Here is a 22,799-nt window from a genome sequence, read left to right on the forward strand (position 1 = left end):
TGAACATTTTATACGAAAACATTTTGTTTTGCAGTTTAGCACGTTCGGTCAAGAAAAAAAAACATCTTAAAATATCCTGTTTTTTTTAAAATAAATACGTTATTGACTTAAAAGCAACAACATTTTGTTGCTTTTTTTCTCACTAAATTCATTTTTTTTTATTTTTCATCCATAGAATCATCTTAGGGGGCGGCTCTAATCGACAAAAAAAATTGACTAATAAATATATATATATATATATATATATATATATATATATATATATATATATATATATATATATATATATATATATATATTATATATATATATAAATAAGTTTAATTTTGCTGTGAGCATATATTCAGCAAAAGTGCTCGATGAATGATATCAGAGCTATATAATTGATTTTTTGATGAGATTAAAAAAATAACTACATGATTTTTGCTACTAAAAGTTTCATGCATGAAACTTTTAGTAGTAAAAATCATGTAGTTATTTTTTTCATCTCATCAAAAAATCAATTTTATATATATATATACACACACAGTATGCAAAAAAAATAATTGTACACTTAAAAAAAAACAATATTTTTAAAGATTGCATCAAAATAATGAGCTATCTGTTAAAATATTTAAAAGTTTTTTTTAGATATCTAATCTAAAAAAAACTTTTAAATATTTAAAAGTATTGTTTTAGGAATTTATTTGTGTATTTGTGAATTATTTGCTTTTCAAACCTATTGAATTTTACTCAAATGATCTAATGATGCATAAAATTGACTGCAAAAAAATTAATCGTACAATTCAAAAATAATGTCAAATTAATCAAATTCTATGGAAATTAGTATCAAGTGGGGCCTCCTTTAGCCTTGATGGTCTTATCAAGATGATTTGGCATTGAATTGATCAAATTTTGGGTCTCTTCTATTGTTATATTATCCCATGCCCTCATTATAGCTTCTTTCAAGTTGTCTTTGTGTCTAAATTCTCGGTCGCCAATTTTTCTGTCCAAAATATACCACCAATTTTCTATTGGATTTAAGTCCAGACTTTGAGATGGCTATTCCAAAACATTGATGTTATTTATGCCAAAGTATACCTTCGTTATCTTATATGTTTTGGATTGTTATCCTGCTGCGGTATGTTTTTTATTGTTATCCTGCTGGAGTATGAAATCGCTTCCCATTCTCAATTTTTAAGTATATGGTTGCAAGTTAGCTTTGAGGATTTCACAATACATTAAAGCATCCATTTTGTCATCAATAAATGTAAATTTCCCCACTTCTTTTCAACTCATACTACCCCAAACCATCACATTTCCTCCTCCATGCATTACACTACCTCGCAAACAACTCAATTTATAAGCCTCTCCTTTTTTTCGCCACACTTTTTGAACTCCATCTGATGAGACATGATTGTATTTTGACTCTTCTGACCACAAAATATTTTTCCAATATGATATCAGTATTTTTAAGTACTTGAATGCAAATTCAAATCAATGTTTCATTTGTTTAGAAGTTAAAAAAAGTTTATTTCGAACCACTCTACCTCTATATCCTTGTTCTCTTATGCAATTTCTGATTGTTTGTGGAGTCACTGTGATGTTATGATCTTCTTGAATTTTTAAAGCTAATTTGGCTGCCCGAATAAATCTATTTTTCTTCACATTAATAATGACATTAATGATATTTCAATCAATTGCACTAGTGGTCTTGCGTTTCCGTCCTCTACTAGCCACACTAGCAACAGTTCCAATCAGATTATGCTTCTTAACAATTGAGAAAATGAAGTTATGCTTTGACACAAATAACATCAGTGTTTTGAAATGGCCATTTCAAAGTCCAGACTTGAATCCAATAGAAAATTGGTGGTATTTTTTGGACAGAAAAATTGGCAAACAAGCATTTAGACGCAAAAACTACTTGAAAGAAGCTATAATGAGGGCAGGAGATAATATAACAACAGAAGAGGCCCAAAATTTATTCAACTCAATGCCAAATCATCTAGATGAGGTCATCAAGGCTAAAGGAGGCCCCACTTGATTCTAATTTCCATAGAATTTGATCAATTTGACATTATTTTTAAACTGTACGATTATTATTTTTGCAGTCAATTTTATACGTCATTAGATCAATTGTGTAAAATTCAATAGGTTTGAAAAGCAATTAATTCACCAATACACAAATAAAGTCTTAAAACAATTCTTGATAGGATATCTAAAAAAACTTTTAGATATTTTAACAGGTAACTCATTTTTTTGATGCAATCTTTAAAATTATGATTTTTTTTTATGTGTACGATTATTATTTTGCATACTGTATATATATATATATATATATATATATATATATATATATATATATATATATATATATATATATATATATATATATATATATATATATATATATATATATATATATTTTTCTAACCATGAAAATATAAATATATATATATATATATATATATATATATATATATATATATATATATATATATATATATATATATATATTCTAACCATGAAAACAAAATTTTGAAAATAAACTGTCTAAGTAATCTCAACTGTAATAACTTGTAACTATTAAAAATATTTTACTTTGATTTGAAATTTAAATTACTTCATTTACTAGTTTTTTTCTTGAAATTGCTGTTGTTGATTTCATGATTGCCAACCTGTTATGAGCCATAAATAAGATCATTGTTTATTATTTAATTTTTTTCGGGCACTTTATAAGGTGCTCCAAGATTTCCTCACAGTCTTAATACAGAGCACCACAGAGGAATATTTAACTAGAAAGTTCATGTCTCGGTTCTTACCAATGTTGTTTATCTGGCCAGAGTTGGCATCATACCTCAGACCTCTTGGTTCTAAGCCAGAACTCTAACCACTACCATGGCTACTAAAAATATATATCTATAATTTTATTAAAAGTAAAAATCTATCGAGTGATGTATTTAGGCTGATTTTGACACCAGTATACCAGTTGGGGTGCCCAAATATCCTCCCAAACTGCTCTACTTAAAGGGATCCCCAAGTGCCAAGACAAGTTGTTTTCATATCTTAAATAAATAATAGAAAATAAGTTTAAAGTTGATTAGATTAAAACAAAATATTTATCCAGATATTAACAAAAAACTTTTGGGCTTTTTTGTAACTTCGTATTTCTGTTTCTAAACGTAATATTAGGCTCATAATTCTCCTTAGTTTTTTTTTTAATAAAAATAACTGGTTTATTTAATGAATAATATATTCACCATAAATGTTTTTTTAAATGATTAAAATTGTGCATGAGCTTGGGTTTTTCTTTTTTCTTTTAGTTTTTTTTTCTGGAAAAAAAAAGTTCATTGCATTCTGGAAAGTAATAAGAGTTTCTAAAATATAGGATAAAACTATACTATACTAACTATATATAATATACTTCCTCGTTGACAAGTTAGCATAAATTAAAATTTCTAAATGTACCATCTCAAAAAAATGCATATGTGAAAAGAAAATAAGGTATTCAGAACGCCCACAGAAAATTCATATTCCGTACCACTATAATTTTCTGTGAACACATAAGAAACTTTTTTTTCAAACAATGTCTTAATAACTTCTGGATATATCTCTGGTATCGATATATATTTCCCAGCTAACAATCAAACTTGATTAGGAAAATTTCATTGTTTAACTTACATGGTTTGCTATACAACCAAAATTGAAGACAACAATATTAGAGGCTTTTTAAAGTTATTTTTCGTAAACATATTTGTCTGCCAAATGTAGAAAATTTGAGTCTGAACAAGTTATTGCTGCATGTTTAATTATTACTACATAAATTATGTTAAATTATGTTCAATTAAGACAACTGTTCATGATATCATTTAGTGCAATTCAACAGATCAATCGGAAAATTTTGTAAAAGACCAAGAATTACCTCTCCAAAAATTGATAATATAATAAAGACTTATTTAAATGCCTCCTTTGTTTGAAGGCACCTTGCCAAGAACCAATCTTCAATTAAATGTTGTTGCATTCAAAGCTACACCTTTCTCAAAAAAAAATTTGTTGTTTCCTCAAATTTTGCAAAGAAAACAAGGATAGTGAAAGAGGTTAAAAAAAAAAAAGTTATGAAAACACATGCTAAACTCTTTTTTTTAATTATTTAAAAATACTTTTAAGCAAAAAAGTTATTTAAAAAAATCATTTAATTATACCTTAGAATGGTTTTAATGTTGTAAGGGTTGTATAAATGTGTTTTGATGCTTATTTACAGTCCTATTGTGTAGCGTTAAAAATCGTATCATATATCCATAATTGAGAACTTTGATAATGTTATAGTGCATTTTTTTAACATAATGTACATGGTTGTTATAAATCATTTATACTTTTTTTCTTATGTCATTGATTGCGTCGTTTTGTTTGTTGTTTTTAAGCATTGGAATTTTTTGTTACGGCTGTCACGGTTACAACCGCCACGACAGAAAAAAAACATAAAAATGCTTGTAAAACTTCAAGTAAAAACTATGTAACTCAGCATATATTAACATCAATATGTGCTAAATACACACACCAAATGATTTTTTTTTACCTTGCTGTTCGCTGCATTAAGTCTGAAAAGTTGTTTTGTTCAGAAGTGGTAAAAAGTAAGCGTTACGACCGTCACGCTACATAGAGTTAATTTTTGAAAAAAGTTGAATACATAAATGCTGTAACTTTTTAATACTAAATTATATGATAGAGTTTTACATTTTTGGAAAGTTTCAAGTTTGTTTATGAATAAATATTAAACAAAAAATAGACTAATGAAATTATTAATAAAATTAGTTAAAAACACCTAACCTCACTATATATATATATATATATATATATATATATATATATATATAATATATATATATATATATATATATATATATATATATATATATATATATATATATATATATATACATATATACATATATATATATATATATATATATATATATATATATATATATATATATATATATATATATATATATATATATATATATTTATATATATTTATATATATATATATTTATATATATATTTATATATATATATATATATATTTATATATATATATATATATATATATATATATTTATATATAGTGAGAAAATCTTTACTTTTTTTCAACGAAAATTTGTGGATCAGGAAAAAAGTAGGGCTTTTTTTATGTTAAAATTGGCGCTAATGTCATAAACTGAAGTATGTGACTTTTTTGTCTTTTTTTTTTTCAGCTTTTGCAGCAAAAAAGGTTTTTTTATCTATATTGTGTTGACAGTTTAGAAAAATTAAAAATGCCCAGCAAACAGAAAAAACCAGCAAACAGAAAAAACCAGCAAACAGAATATAGGGTTTTCATTATCCATAGTAATTCTAATTACCCATCTTGTATTATCAAAAACACTCCCTTACACAGTTGAATTAAGGTTGTCTGCCATGTCATTAAATGAATTTTGTTTTAGTTTTTCAATGAAGCTATTTCACCTTTATTGTACATGCATGGGTCATCCCATGCCAAGTTGAATAAAGTTTTAGGATTTCTACTTGAACCTTAGATTTTGATAAAACTTGGTGGGTTGGTTTATATCAATTAGAAAAGCAATTCCTGAAAATAACAGCATGATATTTTTTGTGGTTCATGAGATATGGTCATTTGAAGTTTCTAATTTAAAAAAAAAAAATTTTAGTTGCAAAAACATGTTTTGTTCATACTTCGACTTAATGCTTCATAGACTTTATTAAAGTGATTTCAGAAAAAAAAATAGTGTTTACTCATGGGGAAGTTACAAAATCAGAACAATAAAATTTGCATTAAAAGCAATAAAAATAAAAAAGTTATTGAACTTGATTGAGCTTTTAAAGATGAGATTTTGCATAAAACCTGTGTTATTGGAACCCAGCAAATATCTTTTAATCTGTTTAAGGAAATAGACTGCTTCATGAACTTGGTAAGAATATCTTGAGGTATTTTTTTCTTCAAGTAATTCCACAATACTAGAAACGTTTACATGAGTACACATATTGTCAAATGATACTCCTCTTATCTGTAAAGTAGTTAATGGTTGTGTTATAAAACAATAATGGTTTCTTATTCCTGGAATTGTTGAACAATTAGCATAACGTTCTTCTAGTTTAAACTTTATACAGTGTAATACAGTTGCATCATTTAAAATTTATTGAAAATGTATATCTTTATTATTTTGTCTACACCATTCATTCATTTTGCAGTTTTGATTTGTTTAGTCACATACAAATAATGTCAAGAGGTCAATATAGTCTGAAATATCTGGTATTTTCAGTGCCAAAAGTTTTGCATTCTGTTGGTATTCACACATAATATGTGTTTGTGAGTATGATATTGAATGAAGACCTGAAGTACTTTAAATAGGAATACATCACTTTGGTCTAAGTTCACCAATTTTAGAAAACCCAATCTTGACATTTACAGAAATTTTAATTAATTTTAGTTGTAAATACAAAATTTAGTTAGATCTAACAATACACTTGCCATTTGTTTTTAGTTACTATTTAAAAAGATATATTTATATACATTTTTTGAAATACAAACTAAGGTTTCCATGAGTTTTAGTACAATAAATAAATAAGAAGTGATAAATTTTATTTCACTCAAATAACAGTTGCTTGAACACTAAATAAGCTGCTTGTCTTTTATGTCACAGATTTTAAATATGTTTATTAGTGTGTTTGTGCATAAAAATGTGTATGTTTATTAGTGTGTTTGTGCATAAAAATGTGTATGTTTATTAGTGTGTTTGTGCATAAAAATGTGTATGTTTATTAGTGTGTTTGTACATAAAAATGTGTATGTTTATTAGTGTGTTTGTGCATAAAAATGTGTATGTTTATTAGTGTGTTTGTGCATAAAAGCACTTAATGCATCAGACATAACCAGACACACTTTGTAAGAAGAAATATTCAATTGCAATTTTTTCTAGGTTCTGGGCAATAATGTGCATGTTAAAAAGTAAATGGATAGGGGAGGGAAAGGGGGGATATATACATACTTTATATTACAATATATAATACAAACTAAAGTACTCTTATTAACTCTCAAATTTCATTGTTCTGATTTTGTAACTTTCCCATGAGTACCCTTTTTTTCTGAAATCACTGTAATAAAGTCTATTAAATTAGTTGAAAAAAATTTATTTTTAACAACAGTGTTGATCCTAGGTTACTCGGTGGGTTGAAATAAATGCGCAATTTTTTAAATTTTACCCAAAGCCATTTTTAGGAATCCATAATTTTTTACTGAATTGTATCATATCAGTAAATTTCTGAAAATTTGGAAGCCTATCATTTATAAAAACTAAATAAATATTTCTTTTCACTTCTTAAATTTCAGCTTTTGTTTATTGACCCATCAAAATCAATTTTTTATACTTGCAAACGATTTTTTAGGTAGCCACTATGTATAAAATGTGACATTTAAAAATTCAATGTCAAAGTCTTATTAAAGTAAGTCTAGTGTTGTGTGCAAAAAAAAAATCTAGTTTTTCTGAAATTTTTGTTTTTAATGTATAGAGCTTTAAAGTTTTTAATGTATAGAGCTTTAAAGTATGAACAAAACATTATCTTACTACTAAACCTTTTGTATATAGAAAAATTAGAAATTTCATGCTAAGATTTTCAGGAAATACTTTTCTTGTTGATATATACCAACCCACATCAAAATCTGAGTCATACATATATAAAGATAAAGGCTTTAATTAGAACAGATTTCTTTTGAAAGAAAAAAGAACCATTTCCTTTTTTATCTTAGCAATTTCCTAGCATTAACTGACCTTTTTTTTTTCCAGTAAACAATAAATTTCATAAAATATTTAACAGAAATCTAATCAAAGTAATGGGAAAGATAGTATAAGTTCTGACGTAATAAAAAGAAGACAAGCTTGGGATCATTTCTATACTTTACCGGGTTAAAAGATTTTAAATGGTTCATATATCTTAACTTGAATTGTGTCTCATCGATATATACTATTTTTTTTGTTTAATGGGTAAGTGGTTTTTGTGATGCAGTTGGAGTTTCTTGTATTAAAAGTTGTATCACTGTGTAAAGTCTTGTAGTTATTCAGCTATAGTTATAGCTAACTACAAATCGTAAAATCCATAATTACTTCACATAACCACAAGATTTTACATAGTGATACAAATTTTAATAAAAGTACTATCAGCTGTGTTATAGAAACAGCTTATTCAATAAAGCTATAATTATAACTGTATGTGAAATGTAAAATCCATAATTACCTCACATAAGTGAGGTAATTATGGATTAACAACATTGTTTTGGACTCTATGTACTTGGTTTTATTTTTAAAGTTTTTTTTATGAAATTAGATGATGAGCAACCAGATGTTGAAGAAGTTCAGGATAATAACAATGAAAAAGAAACAGTTGCAGAACACGAAGGGATTACTGTCTCATCTAAAAAAATACAAATTTGGAAGAAAGGTCTTGAGGTTAAACATAATTTTATGATATTTTTTTTTTAAATAATAGAATAGTTTTTTAATAAATATTGATCATTTACATATGTTTTCAAATAAAAAGCAAAAACTTAAAAAATTTTAACTTTCTAACCTTGGAGGAAAGTGCACTGGAAATATTTTTAGACATCATTTTTTTTATTTTTTTTTTTATTATTGCAGCTCCATCCAGCAATCCATTTTATTATCTATCTAGAATTAGGATCTCATAATTTTTGACACAATTAGTTTTACCTACAAGAAGAATTCTAACATTTTCATCTTTTATACATATCATATATGTATAAAAGATGAAGATGTTAGAATTCTTCATGATATGATCATGATCTTTTTGATTTTTTCCCCTCTAATTTTCTCTATTTGCAGATAAAACAACTGTTTTTAACTCAGTTTTTAATTACAGGTAGCAGATTTTGAATGTTGCCTCTCTTCTTTGATAGCTTGAGGCTATCAGGATAGTTATTGTAATTTGTTGATATTAATGAAGGCATGAATGAATGCAAATGAATGGCAACTCTCTTACTGAGTTCTCTACTTTATGCTTTTTTAGATTATTATTCATTATTAAACTCTAACCAAAACCATATGTTCCATCCATTTCAAAGTTTGGATCTGCTAAGGTTGCCTCTCTTTATTGTGCATGCTATTTTTCTATTCCTGATTTGATTCACTATCTCTGTATTTTTTTTTTTCATCATTTGTATGGTATCCTGTTGTATGGCGTCATTGAGCTTATTTTTTTAATGATGCTTTCTCTTTAAGATAATGCTTGAAAGCGCATTGCAAATGAAGTCGGAACTGCTTTACATGCCAAGTTAGAAACTCTGCCTCCATTGCTTTAAGACTGCATCTCTTTCTCTTTTTAGCAAACTTTCTTGCGATTGTTGTTGCTCAACTAAGCATCAAACAAAATGCATAATCGGGTGACTTGTCCTTCAGCCAAGTTGCTTTCTTTTACTGATACTGTTTCTTTATGTTAAAAATACTTTTATTTATCATCAGTTTTTTTTCATCAAACATCTTTTTATTTCTCCCTCAACTTAATGTTTTACTGATTCATAAAATTTACAGTATTTTAACGCAGTAATTTTTAAAATTTAATGTATTTTCACTTTACTTTTTATGTAACTCCCAACAAAAATAGTCGCTTGCAGCCTTTTAAAGCCAGTTTAAAAAGTAAATTTTGATGTCTAATAATCTGTTAACACTAATTCTTGGATAGCATTAAATAAGTTTTCCTTCTCCTAGCCTTAATTATGGCTAAACTGTCTCGCCTGCCCTAATGTACTCATAATTTAAATTCATAACTCTATTATTTTCATTAATTGTTTTTAGATAGTTACTAGAACTTTTTTACTTTTTACCTGTTTATATCATTTTTTAGTCTTATTATTTTATTATGAGTATTTTTTCAATTCATGTCATTGTGTATCATGTTCATACTTTTTCATAAATATGTTTTAAAAATTGTTTGACCAGGAGTGCACACACAGATACAAATAAGATCTTGAGAAACTGTCCTCTGAATCTGTCTTTATTAAACTTAACAGACCTTTTAATAGATATTTAAAAAACTTCTCTAAACTCTGTTTTGTTGAGTGAAAATAACCAGTTTATTAAAATCTAGTTACAGCATGCAACATGTACAACGTTTGCTCCTCAATAAATACAAGCAGAAGCTAATAGTTATATAAATTATTTTAAATTATATTTACAGAAAATTATCTCATAATTTTATTAGAAAATATTTAATGATAAGAGTAAATAAGTGAATGATTGGTCTACTTAAAAAAGATTTAAACTTTTACTTGTTAATTTTTTGCTTTTAACCTGGAAAAGTATTACTATGAGAAAAAAGATATATAACATAATTGTATGGATTTTATAATCTATTTTCTTTATTGTTTAGAAAAAATCAATGAAAACTTTAAAAAGAGTGTTAAGTGCATTTCATTCTGCTGTTGAAGCAATGTCACCCCCTGATGCTGAAGCAGTTCAAGTTGAAAAGAAAAAAAGTAAATATGTTGTCAATAACAGCATGTTTAATAGCATTGTAGCAATGTGTTTAAACTACACTGTTCCTATACTCACAAAGCATCTTGATTATGTAAAAGAAAAGAAATCAAAAAAGTAAAATTTTAAAGCCTTTTTATTCTTTATAATATGATTTTAAATAGATAATTTTGTTTATAAATTTTTTACAGTTTTACAAAAATATAATGATACAAATATATCAGATCAAAGTATATCAAGATATAATTATGCAATATATCATATACAATGAACTTACTAGTACACTTTTTGGTAATATGCATTGAGCCAAACATTTTTCTCTTTTTTTTTTCTAATGCTTAAAATTATTAAATGTCAGATTAGTCGTTTGAATAATTATAGTTGTTACCAATTATGAGAAATTGCTTGATGTGAATGTAATGTGAATTAATGTAATATGAATGTAATGTAATGTGAATGTAATGAGAATGTGATGTGAATATAAAGTAATGTGAATTAATGTAATGTAATGTGAATGTAATAAGAATGTAATGTGAATTAATGTAATGTAATGTGAATGTAATAAGAATGTAATGTGAATGTAATGAGAATGTGATGTGAATATAAAGTAATGTGAATTAATGTAATGTGTAGTAGTGTGAATGTAATGTGAATGTAATGTGAATGTAATGTGAATGTAATGTGAATGTAATGTGAATGTAATGTGAATGTAATGTGAATGTAATGTGAATGTAATGTGAATGTAATGTACTGTGATGTGAGTGTTATGAAGTATATTGCAATGCGAATGTAATGTGAATTAGCTCTCATTGTCAAAAATAAAACCAGAGTTTTGTAACTAACAAGTTATACATTTATTCCAATTATTTTGTATCGATGGTTTGATTTGTGTTCAGAATGTTTTTTTTTTTTGTGCAAATTTATTATTGGTTTCATGTTTGATGCACAACTGTATGTTAAGCAACTGTACCTGATTTTTACAGTATTCTATAAAATTACAACTAAAAAAGAACCATTTAACAGCTGTTGAAGTTTAGAAAAAAGCTATGATTAGGTCCCTTATCAGAAGTAGTTGTTTTTCACTTGTTTGATACAAATATATTTACCACATACCGATTTCATAACAATTTAACATATAGGCCATTGTTTAAGCTTTGCAGCTTTGTAAATGCTTTTGTCTGAAATGCATCTTTCTCTGCATTTATAAAACAACTCAATTTCTCTTCTCTTTTTTCTTTCTTTGTCTTCTTTCTCCTGTGTTTTTTTCTCCTTTGAATTGTTAACAGACTTTACAAGTTTTAGCACATCTTGACCTTCCGTGGAGCCATGAACTTGTGTTACTCTTGTAGTTGCTTTTTGCATATCATTACTTTTTGTCAATTTAATTTTTTGAAGTGTCAATAAACATGGTATTTCATTAAGATTTATGCTTTTTTCATGTAAGTCTGTAACTATTGTCTGTAGTGACAAACTTTTTTCTTTCCAGCTTGAAGCTTTCTATTTCCAATATATTTGGCTATTTTTTCGTTTCATAGATATAGAAGAACTTATTTTGCCATTTAGAACTAATGAAATATCAGTAACATTAGGTGAAACAGCTGATAAACACACTGTTGTATGTTGTTGTGTGTTACTATACAAATAAAGTAATCTAAAAACACAAAACAGCAATTTTCTTATTTTTAAGTCTTTTTTTGAAGTTGCAAAACAAGAAGCTGTTAAAACAAGAAGTAGGTGTTAAAAGAGATTGAGCTGTTATAAGCATTTCATCTTTCAAAACAAACTTTAAGATATAAAGGGAAGAAAAAATACAATATTAAAATAACTAGCTGAGATCCAACCCTTAAAAATACGGATCTTTGTAAGTCTATTTCAAACTGAAATTTTCTTTACTTTTTCCTTATATATTCTAGCTTTCTGGATCAATAAAATACGGGTCTACCAAACCTACTATTTCTATCTATGTCTATTCCACACTGATTATTTCTATACCTATTCCTTATTTACTTCAAAGGTAAAATAGTTTATTTTTAAAAAAAAACATTAAGAGCAAAAAACTTAACATTTGCACCTTTTCTGCATACGTAGAGCTTATAAGAGACTTATTAGGTTTGTTTTTCTGCTAAATGCATTACATTGATAGCTCAGTGGTTAAGTGGGCTATCATCAGTGTTGTTTTGGGGGGTTTAAGTCCTCCTTATAGTGTTATAAATTTTGAAATTTTTTCAATCTTGCTTAAATATTTATAGCAAAAAAATAATAATATAGCAAAAAAGATTTCTAAAACTTAAAATAAAGTTTTAAAGTTTTCTCATTTTATAGATATGTTAAGACGATTATACTTACAGACGTTTGAATGTAACACTATACAAGGGGAACTAAGAAGATCTAAGATCACTAAAACATAGTCATAAAAAAAAAGTTCATCATCATTCTTATGATTATGATTAAAAACTAAAGAAGCTCATTAAATGCTAATTTAATGAGCTTCTGCTCATTAAATTAGCATAGCCTCAGCCATTAAATGCTAATCTAAAAGTTAAGCCAAAAGTATTTTGCGCATTGACATCAGTTTGTGGTAAAATAAACTTTTATGTGTCAAGTTTCCTTTTGCATTTATCTTACATATTTTGAATAGTTTTAATTATGTTGCACATAATTGCACACAAAAGATATAAAACTGGCACAGATATATCATTTCACAGATTAGAGTTAGTATTTATTACAATTGCAATAAATAAATAGTTTTTGACTTTATTAGAATATATCCCATAAAAATATATTCCATATATCTTTAATAGAAAGAGTTTTCCTAAAAAATTTAAATAAAGTCTTATTTATAGTTTGTTTTTTTCTAGTTTTTTTTGCCACAAAGTGACATCACATACGCCAAAAATTGTGGCTTCGACAATTTATGTTTATGTGTCTATCATTTTTAATGGTCTAAGAAACAGATGACGTAATTTTAGCAATCAGAAATTATCAAGAGAGGGGCAAATCTAAAATTGAAGTTTCAAATTTTCAATTTGGATTAGACAATATGTTTCGTACTTTTTCAATCTTGTCAATTTTTTTAAATATAATGACATACAAAAAATCAAAACAAAACAGTTTGAGCAAAAAAGACTTGTAGTTGTTAGAAAAGTTTACTTTTATTACATACTATCCCGAATAAAACCTTATATAAGGGATCATCCATAAATTAGGCAACGCTAAATTTATTTAAAAAACAGAAGTAGGAGATCTTAAGCACTTCTACGCGATTTTCATTAAACTTAATGCGCTATTTTTATTTTTTATATAACTTAAGGCTCTGCGAGGGAAAACTCTAGATCTTTTTTGTTTTATTTATTTGTGAAATTTAGCGTTGCTTAATTTATGGACAATCCCTAAGTGAATTTTTTACATTTTATAAACAAAATATATATAAACAAATAACATATTTTTTTATATACATTGTTTATATAGGGATGGTTAAGCAACAAACAAGCCTATACAACAAAGTTAGAAAAAAAAATTAGTCTATATTAAAAAATGATTTATATAATATTTCTTTGCAAACACCAATATACTATACTTGAAATTTTTAATCGCACTGAACTGCAATTACTTTTGATTTTTTTGGTTCAGTGGCTATTGTTAAGAGCTTTTAAATTTTGCATCTAATTATCTCATCTCAACATATTTGTCATATCATCCGTTTTTCAAAACACCTTAAGGTAAAAAAAATCAATTTTGACTTTTTTACAAAATAAGCTAGTTTAGATGTCTACAAATGTTATTGAATACATATTTTCAAAGAGTTCTAAAAAAATTCAAAAACATTAATTTCAAAAAACATTTTACATAGAGTTTCTCCTTATAGTTTTTTTTTTAATTGTGTTTTTCTCGAAATACATAAAACGCATTTTAAGGCGTTTTGAAAATTGGCTGCAGCATATATTTATAATAAAAAAATAAATGCAGCAAAAAACTTAATTGTCAAAACAAAGTTTTAAAGTTCTAGCTACAGGTTGTTGTTTTTTTGCCTCCACAGCAGCACCTTCTAGAGTTGCAGGACTGTCTTATTAAGTTTTTCTTTATTATGTTTTAGACAATTTCTTTTTAGATCATCCTTAGCTTATTATGACTAATTACCTGAACGCATTAATAACATAAGTATCTCAATCATGACTCATATGCAACAAATATTTTCTCCCAGTGTTTTGATGTTTTTAGAGATTGAGTTTTTTTAAAAATCTTATCGTTTGTTAAAGTGTATAATATTGTTACATATGTTTGTATATACTCTCTATAAAACTTGGTAGGACTCGAGCTTTTTTGTTTAGAAGCTCTGCGCGCTATTCACTCGGTTACGCTGGCACATTGATAACCGAAAATTTTTAATAAAACTATATAATAATTTTTTTATCAGAAATAAATGCTATAGATCAAAATGAAGCAGATGTTGCCACAATGCAGTTTTCAAGTGAAAATCAAACTGTAAAACTTGATACATGTTTTAATGTTTTAGCATTACATAACTTCAATTTTACATAAGTTGATATTTGCATACACTTTTATTGATTTTTTCTTCTAAAAAAAGTTCTGCAACTCTTTCTTGCCACAACCTCGGTTGCAATGGCTGCCAAGGGTTTCATGTTAAACACGCTCGAAGGGGCACTAACACTACTATTAGGTTTGGCAATAAAATATATAGAGATTTCAGAAAAAGAGCTTTTTAATGCTTATTATTTCATAATTATTCTAATTATTTTAAAAAATCATTAAATAAGATTTCTTTCTGTTATAAGATACCTATACTAGGCAGATAATACCATGCAAAATATCTCCCCAATTAAGTTAATCGTTAAAGAAATATCAAGAATCACAAGATTGACTTTTTAAGGGCACCTTGCCCAATATAGACAAATATAAAATACAAGTTAAGGCACTATACCTATACTCCAACTCTTTTTAGTGAAAACATTACAAAAGTAATGTTTTCACTAAAAAGAGTTCTACCAGGTTATTTTGTGTATACAGTTTTCCTTTTGTTGTTGATTTAAATTAGGGTGGTAGGAAAGATTGTATTTATAAGCAAAAAAGGGATTTTTTAACGCATAAAAAAGGCTTTTTCAATGATTTTAAATTTTAAATAGGTTATTTATTTTTTTGATGGGTTTTCTTACTTAATAAAATTAATTTTCGAGCAAAATTAAATATTAGCACTCAAAAATATTAGGATGCATCAATCATGAAAAAGAATAAAAAATTTACTGAAGAATATTAGGTGTGTATATATATACATATAAAACACTATCATTGTATAAGTAGTAATATGTATATATACATTATATGATACTTTATATATCTAGAGTGTTATTGCCAACTACAAGTAAACGTTGGTCAACAATCAAAGTGACAGTAAAAAGATATTTGGTAGATATTTTGCAAGTGAGTATATTTTATCTTTTTTATATTTGTTATTTAGCTAAATTATGCTAATGTTGCTTAAACTAAATGTTGTAAGTGTAAATAAAAAAGATATATAAAAGAGAATAATAAGCAAAAGAAAAACATATTATCATGAAACTTTCTTTTCCTCAAAAAATTAACAAAACTCAAAAAAGATTTTAAAAGTTTATTTTGCAGTTTTTGGCAACCAGTCAACTAATTTTTGAATGGTTTCTGCAAGACTCCTTTAAGATATTCCATTACTGATTTTTGGGTTTTAAATATTTTTTTCAAACATTTCTATCAAGTTCCGCCCATAATAACTGGAAACATAGTAATGAAAAGTTTAAATTAGGAGATTAGGCAGTACATATTTTTAAAGATTCCTTTTGCTTCTTGTTCTTGAATATAGTTGCAATATAATCTAGAACTATGTTTTCCTGCATGAACACAAATTCAAGACCAATTAATCGTAAGTCTCATGAAACATTTTGCAGTCAATTTTCACAAGATAACTAGCCAGCGCTTTCTTTAACTAGCAAACTGGCATGTCTGCTAATTTTTTTGTTCACTGTTTTTAATGATTGTTTAAGCACTCGCAAAAGAAAATATGTGTTTTTTAAATTGCAACAAATGTTTTTTTTTTTTTTTATTAATTACTTTTATAAAAAATTGTGATAACTTAAAACTCATCCATTGAGGTTCATTATATACGTAAATACATTCCTTAAGAATATTAAGACATCTAAAAACAAAAACAAAAATACAGCAACAAAATTGAACTTTAGCTTTAAAAAGACTAAATACTATAAAATGCATCCCAACCAAATAAACATGATTACCAGCTAATCACGATGACTATCTAATCTAATTATCTAATTCTAAATATGATGATATATTTTGAATTAGCTAAATAATTAGCTAATTCTAAACATGTCATCATTTGAGGAAACAATTCAGGTTTTTTTTAAATGTCCTTTTTCTAATGGTGTTACTGAGGAAAAATAAGACTGTGAGGTGGGGCTTTTAAATGTTGGTTCAAATTTTGCAGTCATACACATGTTTTGTATATTGCAGTTTCATCATACAGGTAGCTCAAACTAAACCATGACACTATGACAGCAATAGCTTGTATTTGCTGTACCATTAATTTATGGACAGAGATTGAGAGATTGACATAAATAAAGCATGTACACGAAATAAATGTGAAAGTAGAAAAACAACTAAAAAAAAAGTACTCCTCAATTTTTATTTTGAACCAAGTAATAATTTTAATACAATAATATAAAAAAGATCAAACATTAAAAAAAAAAATTATTATTCCTGTGGGAATCTAATAGAATTTCGAGCTTTCGCTTTAGTGGTACCCATAAGCTTGTGCACAGAATAAGAATCAAAACTATTTGATGCTTTTTTAAATGATATTTTAATAACTTTAATGTTTCTGCAAAGCTTTTTTGTTTTTTTCATTTTTCTTTTAATAATAGCCCAGTACTTTTCAATAACTCTCAATTCTGGACAGAAATTCCTGGAGGATTTTCTGTTTTAGACACAAATATCACATTATTCTATTTATACCATTCCATAGCTAGTTTACAATAATGAATTAAAGCTAAATCAGGCCAGAACACAGGTCTGTTATTGTGTGATTTAATGTAAAAGGCATTTTTGTAAACATTTAAAGTAAAAGGCATTTTTGTAAACATTCTTTAACATATATTTGACCAGAAAGTGTGAACTGAGAAATATAAGGTGCTGATTTTTTGCCACAACTGCAAATAGCTTGCCAAATCAAAGCTTTTTTAGCGAACTTGTCATGTTTTGTGTATTTAAATTTCTTATCTGCTTTTCCTCTATATTTGGCAATATAATAAACAGCACCAGGAATTTGTTGATGATCATACTTGATATAAGTTTCATCGTCTTCAATAATACAGAAATTTTTAGAAATAAAATTGTCATACAACTTTCTGCCGCGGGTTCTTGCACTTTTTTGTTGAGTTCCAGAACGGTTGGGCACTTTTTGTGCTTTAAAAGAATGAAAACCATGTTTGTTTCTAACTTTTGCAACAAAACTATAAGAAAATCCATATATTTTTGCCCTTTCCCTTAGTAAAAGGCTTGGGTTATTCTTAAAACTATTAATCAGTTTTCTAACTAGTTTTATATCTTTAAAACCTTCCTTTCTCCCACCACCAGATTTGTGTTTGATCGATTTTGTTTGAGAAAAACATTGAAAAACACGGCTAACGGTGTATGGATGTATTTGCAACAATTTTGCTCGAATTATAGCTGCTATTAGCATTTTGTAAATATTTGTGCATAATTTTTTTTCTTATGTCTTTTTCTTTTGTCATTTTTAAAACTAGTTTCAATTTAAATCCAAAAACTGACATATTTTTTTGAAACCACAACACGTTGTAAGCAAAACACAAAACAGTTAAAAAGATTTTAATACAACCACTGAAAAAAAATGACATGCTTATTCTTTCACATTTATTTCGTGTACACGCTTTAGATAAATTGCTACTTTGCAAGGGGGACAATAGATTTTTAAAATTGTGCAGAGCAGCCTAAAAATGACCTATTAATGACCTGCACATTTTTATGCATTCCCAGTAATTTCCAATTAGAGAAGATTTCTATAGTTAACAGTTGGCTCAGTCAATTGTCTGTACCAGCAACAAATTGTTCTTCTGAATTGAGTTTCTGAAATCTTCTGTTGAGTTCTTCTGAATTGAGTTTCTGAGTTCTTCTGAATTGAGAACTCAATTTGGATACATAAAAAAAAAATTGCCTTATTCTAACTTTTCTGGTGTAAGTTGAAGTTGAGTAATAATTTATAACTTAGTTATGTATTTACATAAAATACTAATTTATAAATTTAATAAAATATCTGAATGCTTTTTGAATTTTCAGATTAACTGAATTTTTCAGGCTAATAATAGGATGGGTGAAAATTACTTTTTTCTGAAAATTTCTACTGTTATACCCCTAGGTTTGTTCTATATAATAAAATAACACTAGATTGTAAAAAGATTTGAATAAAATTTTTTTGGGGTTCCAAATGACCCTTAAATGTTTGACAAGTCCCTAATAATATCCAGGAAAAATCTTTTTTTAAAATTTTATAAGTAATCATTTTAGTAAAACATTTTTGAGATTTTTCGATGTGCATTTTTTTTTTTTTTTTTAATAAATTTTTTTTAGACAGGTTTTTATTAAATACTGTTACTATTTTTGAAACCTTTATAAAGTTTTGCTTCTTTTGAGCACCAGGTTGACACCCTGGCATTTAACATATTTTTGAAATTTTCCACAAATAGTTAAAATAAAAAGTAACTAAGATTCAATTTGATTTAAAAATATATAGAGACTTTTATTTGAAATTTGAGTTGATGTTTAAATTTCTGATTTTAATTATACTTATACCTTTTATTAGGAGCCTAAGTACAAGTATAAGGCAATGTTATAACAATACAATAAATTTTTTTTGTTTGCTTTTATTTAGGTTTTACGTCAGTTGACAGATTCCAATGTTCTATCTGTTATTTTGCATCACTGTCAATTGCTGTGTCCATATTATTCTTGTTTTCCAAAAATTTCTAAGATGTTTTTAAAGGTATATTTTAGCTAGAATTAATTTCAATGTGTAAACAAAGATGTTTTTAAAGTATTTTAATTAGAATTTGTTTAAAAGTGTTATACTTTTTTTCAACAAAAATTTAGGGTTTGATTTTTTTTTTTTTTTTAGAGACTTACACGTATGTGGTCATCTGGTGAAGAGCATGGTAGAGTTCTTGCATTTATGTGTATTCGAAAAATCACTTTGCTTTCTCCAAACTTATTGGAGTTTGTCTTAAAGGTTACAAGTAACATGATTACTTTGTCTTTTTTTTTTTTAATTCTGCGTTATTTTGATCTTTTTATGTCTTTTATCTTTTTAAATTACTTTAGTTATCGTTTTTAATATTTATGTTTCAAAGTTATCTTTTTTGCATACAATAAAAAAATTTTCAAGATATGATTATAGTAGTATTACAAATAAGGTTAGTTCACATGTTGGATGGTTCCCCATAGTGCTTTGTCTTCAATACTCTTTATCTTACAGTCAGAGAAATAAGTATCCAAACAAAACATTTTATTTTGAAAAATAAACTTTTTCTGGATATTTCGTTTAAAAAAAGTTTTTGATAAATAATTTTATAATTATTCTGAAAGCAAATTAAATCACAATTTTAAATAACAAAAAAAAAAAATTGTTAATTAAATTATGTTGTTAAAATTTAACAACTCCTTAAGGAGTGTTAAGACCTCAACAAAAGATAATTATCAGAACTTGTTGCTTTGTAAACGAAGTTTTTTAATCAATAGTTTTTTGAAATATTGTTGTTTAAGAACAAGTAACTTTTAATAATAGACTGATATTTTTTAAATTCATTTGATTTACCTTAATATCAAGTATGGGAGTTAAAATCAAAAAATGGTCATAAACACAGCATAGTTTGGTTATCAACTTGTTCAAACAAGGTTAAACATTAAGGTTGATAAATAAAGTAGCTAGAATGCCATTAGGAAATATCTGATTAAAAAGTCCAAAACATTTAGATATGTGAAAAATCACCCAAGATCAGGAGCTAAGCCTAAAATGACATCCAGAATCGATCAACAAATTGTCAAAATGGTGCAAAAAAACTGGTTTTTACCAGCACCAAAAGCATCAAGCATTCTTGAAAAAGAATTCGGAATACAAGCGAGTTCATGTACCATTCAGAATCAATTGAAAGAAGGAGCATTTAAAGCAAGAGCCCAATGCAAGAAACCATTCCTTTCGAAAACAAATCTAAACCGAGACTTGCATTTGCTAAAAAATATGTAAATATGCCAGTGTCATTCCAGAAAAAAGTTTTGCGGACTGATGAGTCAAAATTTAGTCTTGTGAAGTCCGATGAAGCTCAAAAGGTATAGAGAAAAAAAATTTTTTTATAGAATTTGTTTGAAAAAGTTTGGTGGAGTTATGATCTGGGGATCAATGGCTTGGAACAGAACAGAGTTGATCAATGGAATTATAGACTCTGAGGTTTATGTCAATATTCTCATCTGGCCTCAAATAAAAAATTGCCATTGGGAAAACATTATATCTACCAACAAGACAGCGAACTTAACATATGTCAAAGAGACCAAAAAAGTTTTTTATCCAAAAGTGGATTGAGTTACTTGAATGGCCGGCTCAAAGTCCAGATCCCAATCCAATTGAACACCTGTAAGCTATTCTAGATCAAAAAAGTGGGACGCGATGTCTAAAGAGAAAAGAAGAGCTAAAGATCATGCTCCAAGCAGCTTGGGCTAAAATCAATCCATATAGGGCAAAGAAATTAGTTGAATCAATGCAAAATCAACTTGCAGAAGTCATAAAAGGTAAATACGGTCCAACTAGATATTAAAATTAAAATAAAATTAATTACTGGGAGAAACTTTAAAATTTTGTTCAGATACTTATTTAATGTTGAAAAACTGCATAGTTTGAATGTATCATTAAGTTTTTAGCAATTAAATTTAATTAATGTAATTGTTTTTTTTTTCTTATTAAATATTTAATTAAATTTACTTTCATAATAATTGTAAATTTTTTTATTATAAACTAATCTTTTTTCTGAAAGAACCTGACAAAGTTTATTTTTTACAATAAAATGTTTTGTTCGGATACTTATTTCTCTGACTGTATATGTTTTTGTTTTAACTTTTGCTTCTTTTACTTCTTTCATCTGTTTCACACTCTTTCTGAATATATATTCTCTATATCCTAATATCCAAATATTTTTATATTCATATGTTTATGTTTGAAGCACTTTTAATTACTGGTATTCAAAATGGTTTATCTTAAAGAGCTCACCCTTTAAAATAAACTATTTTAAATCACAGTTTTAATATCCAGTATCTTAATATCCAATTATTTGTTTCTATATATTTATATGTTTGAACCACCTTTATTTTATGTGATTTAAAATGGTTTATCTATATAGGCTCACCTTTTAGGATTAACCATTTTATATGCCTGTGCTCATTTTTACTCATAAATAGCTACCTCGTGTCTGGTTGTCATCTCCTTTCCAGATGCTGATGATTTTCTACATTAATTTTTAATGTTTTCTTATTTATATATTATTACATTGAAGCTATATTATTGCAACAAAAAACACCAATAATTATTTTTTATTTTTTCATAAAATGTTATAAGGACTATGGTTCATTCAAACATTTAAATTTGAAAAAACTTTTTTTGTAATTAATACTTGGTGTTTACATCCATTTATAAAAAAAAGCATGCAATGTTAACTAAAAAATTAAAGTATCTTGAAGCAATTTAAATTTATTTAAACCCATCTATTTGACAAAAATAAAGATAAAGAGTTTAATTGTTTACCTAAATACATATTTAAAACCTTGATTTATTGATTTTATTTAACAACTTGTATTACAAATTCTAACTTACATTTTTTCGACTTTTGACAAATTGTAAATTAGAATTTCACAAATGGGCAATCATGTTTTCAACATTTACTGGAATTTCTCTGTACACATCAATCTGACTTGTCTGCTTTCAATCATTTGTGTTCTCAACCCTATGAAGAATTTTTAATTCTTCATAGGGTTGAGAAATTACGTTTTGCACTGACAATTCTTACAGAACATGACTGAATAGTTTGAAACAACTTGTGAGTGATTAGATATTGCACCTGGTCACACAAAAAAACAACAGAAAAATCATTAGGCAGTGATATGGTTTCTCCCTCATACTTCTCCCTGATACATTTGCACTGCCAAGTTTAACTTTCAATGTGA

The 22,799-nt window shown here is 26.6% G+C and overlaps 1 protein-coding gene across 1 annotated transcript in view; it reads left to right on the top strand.

The window, feature by feature from the left end:
- Nucleotides 1-22,799, top strand: part of LOC100202801 (nucleolar complex protein 2 homolog) — an 82,685-nt gene that overhangs the window by 27,411 nt on the left and 32,475 nt on the right. Inside the window, exons 3-7 of the mRNA XM_065800176.1 lie at nucleotides 8,359-8,480; nucleotides 10,417-10,637; nucleotides 15,878-15,956; nucleotides 19,468-19,578; nucleotides 19,711-19,821. Of these exons, the coding sequence (XP_065656248.1) occupies nucleotides 8,359-8,480; nucleotides 10,417-10,637; nucleotides 15,878-15,956; nucleotides 19,468-19,578; nucleotides 19,711-19,821 (644 nt within the window). The remainder of the gene's footprint in view (nucleotides 1-8,358; nucleotides 8,481-10,416; nucleotides 10,638-15,877; nucleotides 15,957-19,467; nucleotides 19,579-19,710; nucleotides 19,822-22,799) is intronic.

The sequence above is a fragment of the Hydra vulgaris genome, chromosome 06, assembly GCF_038396675.1.
Source record: "Hydra vulgaris chromosome 06, alternate assembly HydraT2T_AEP".
Classification (NCBI taxonomy): Eukaryota; Metazoa; Cnidaria; class Hydrozoa; order Anthoathecata; family Hydridae; genus Hydra; species Hydra vulgaris.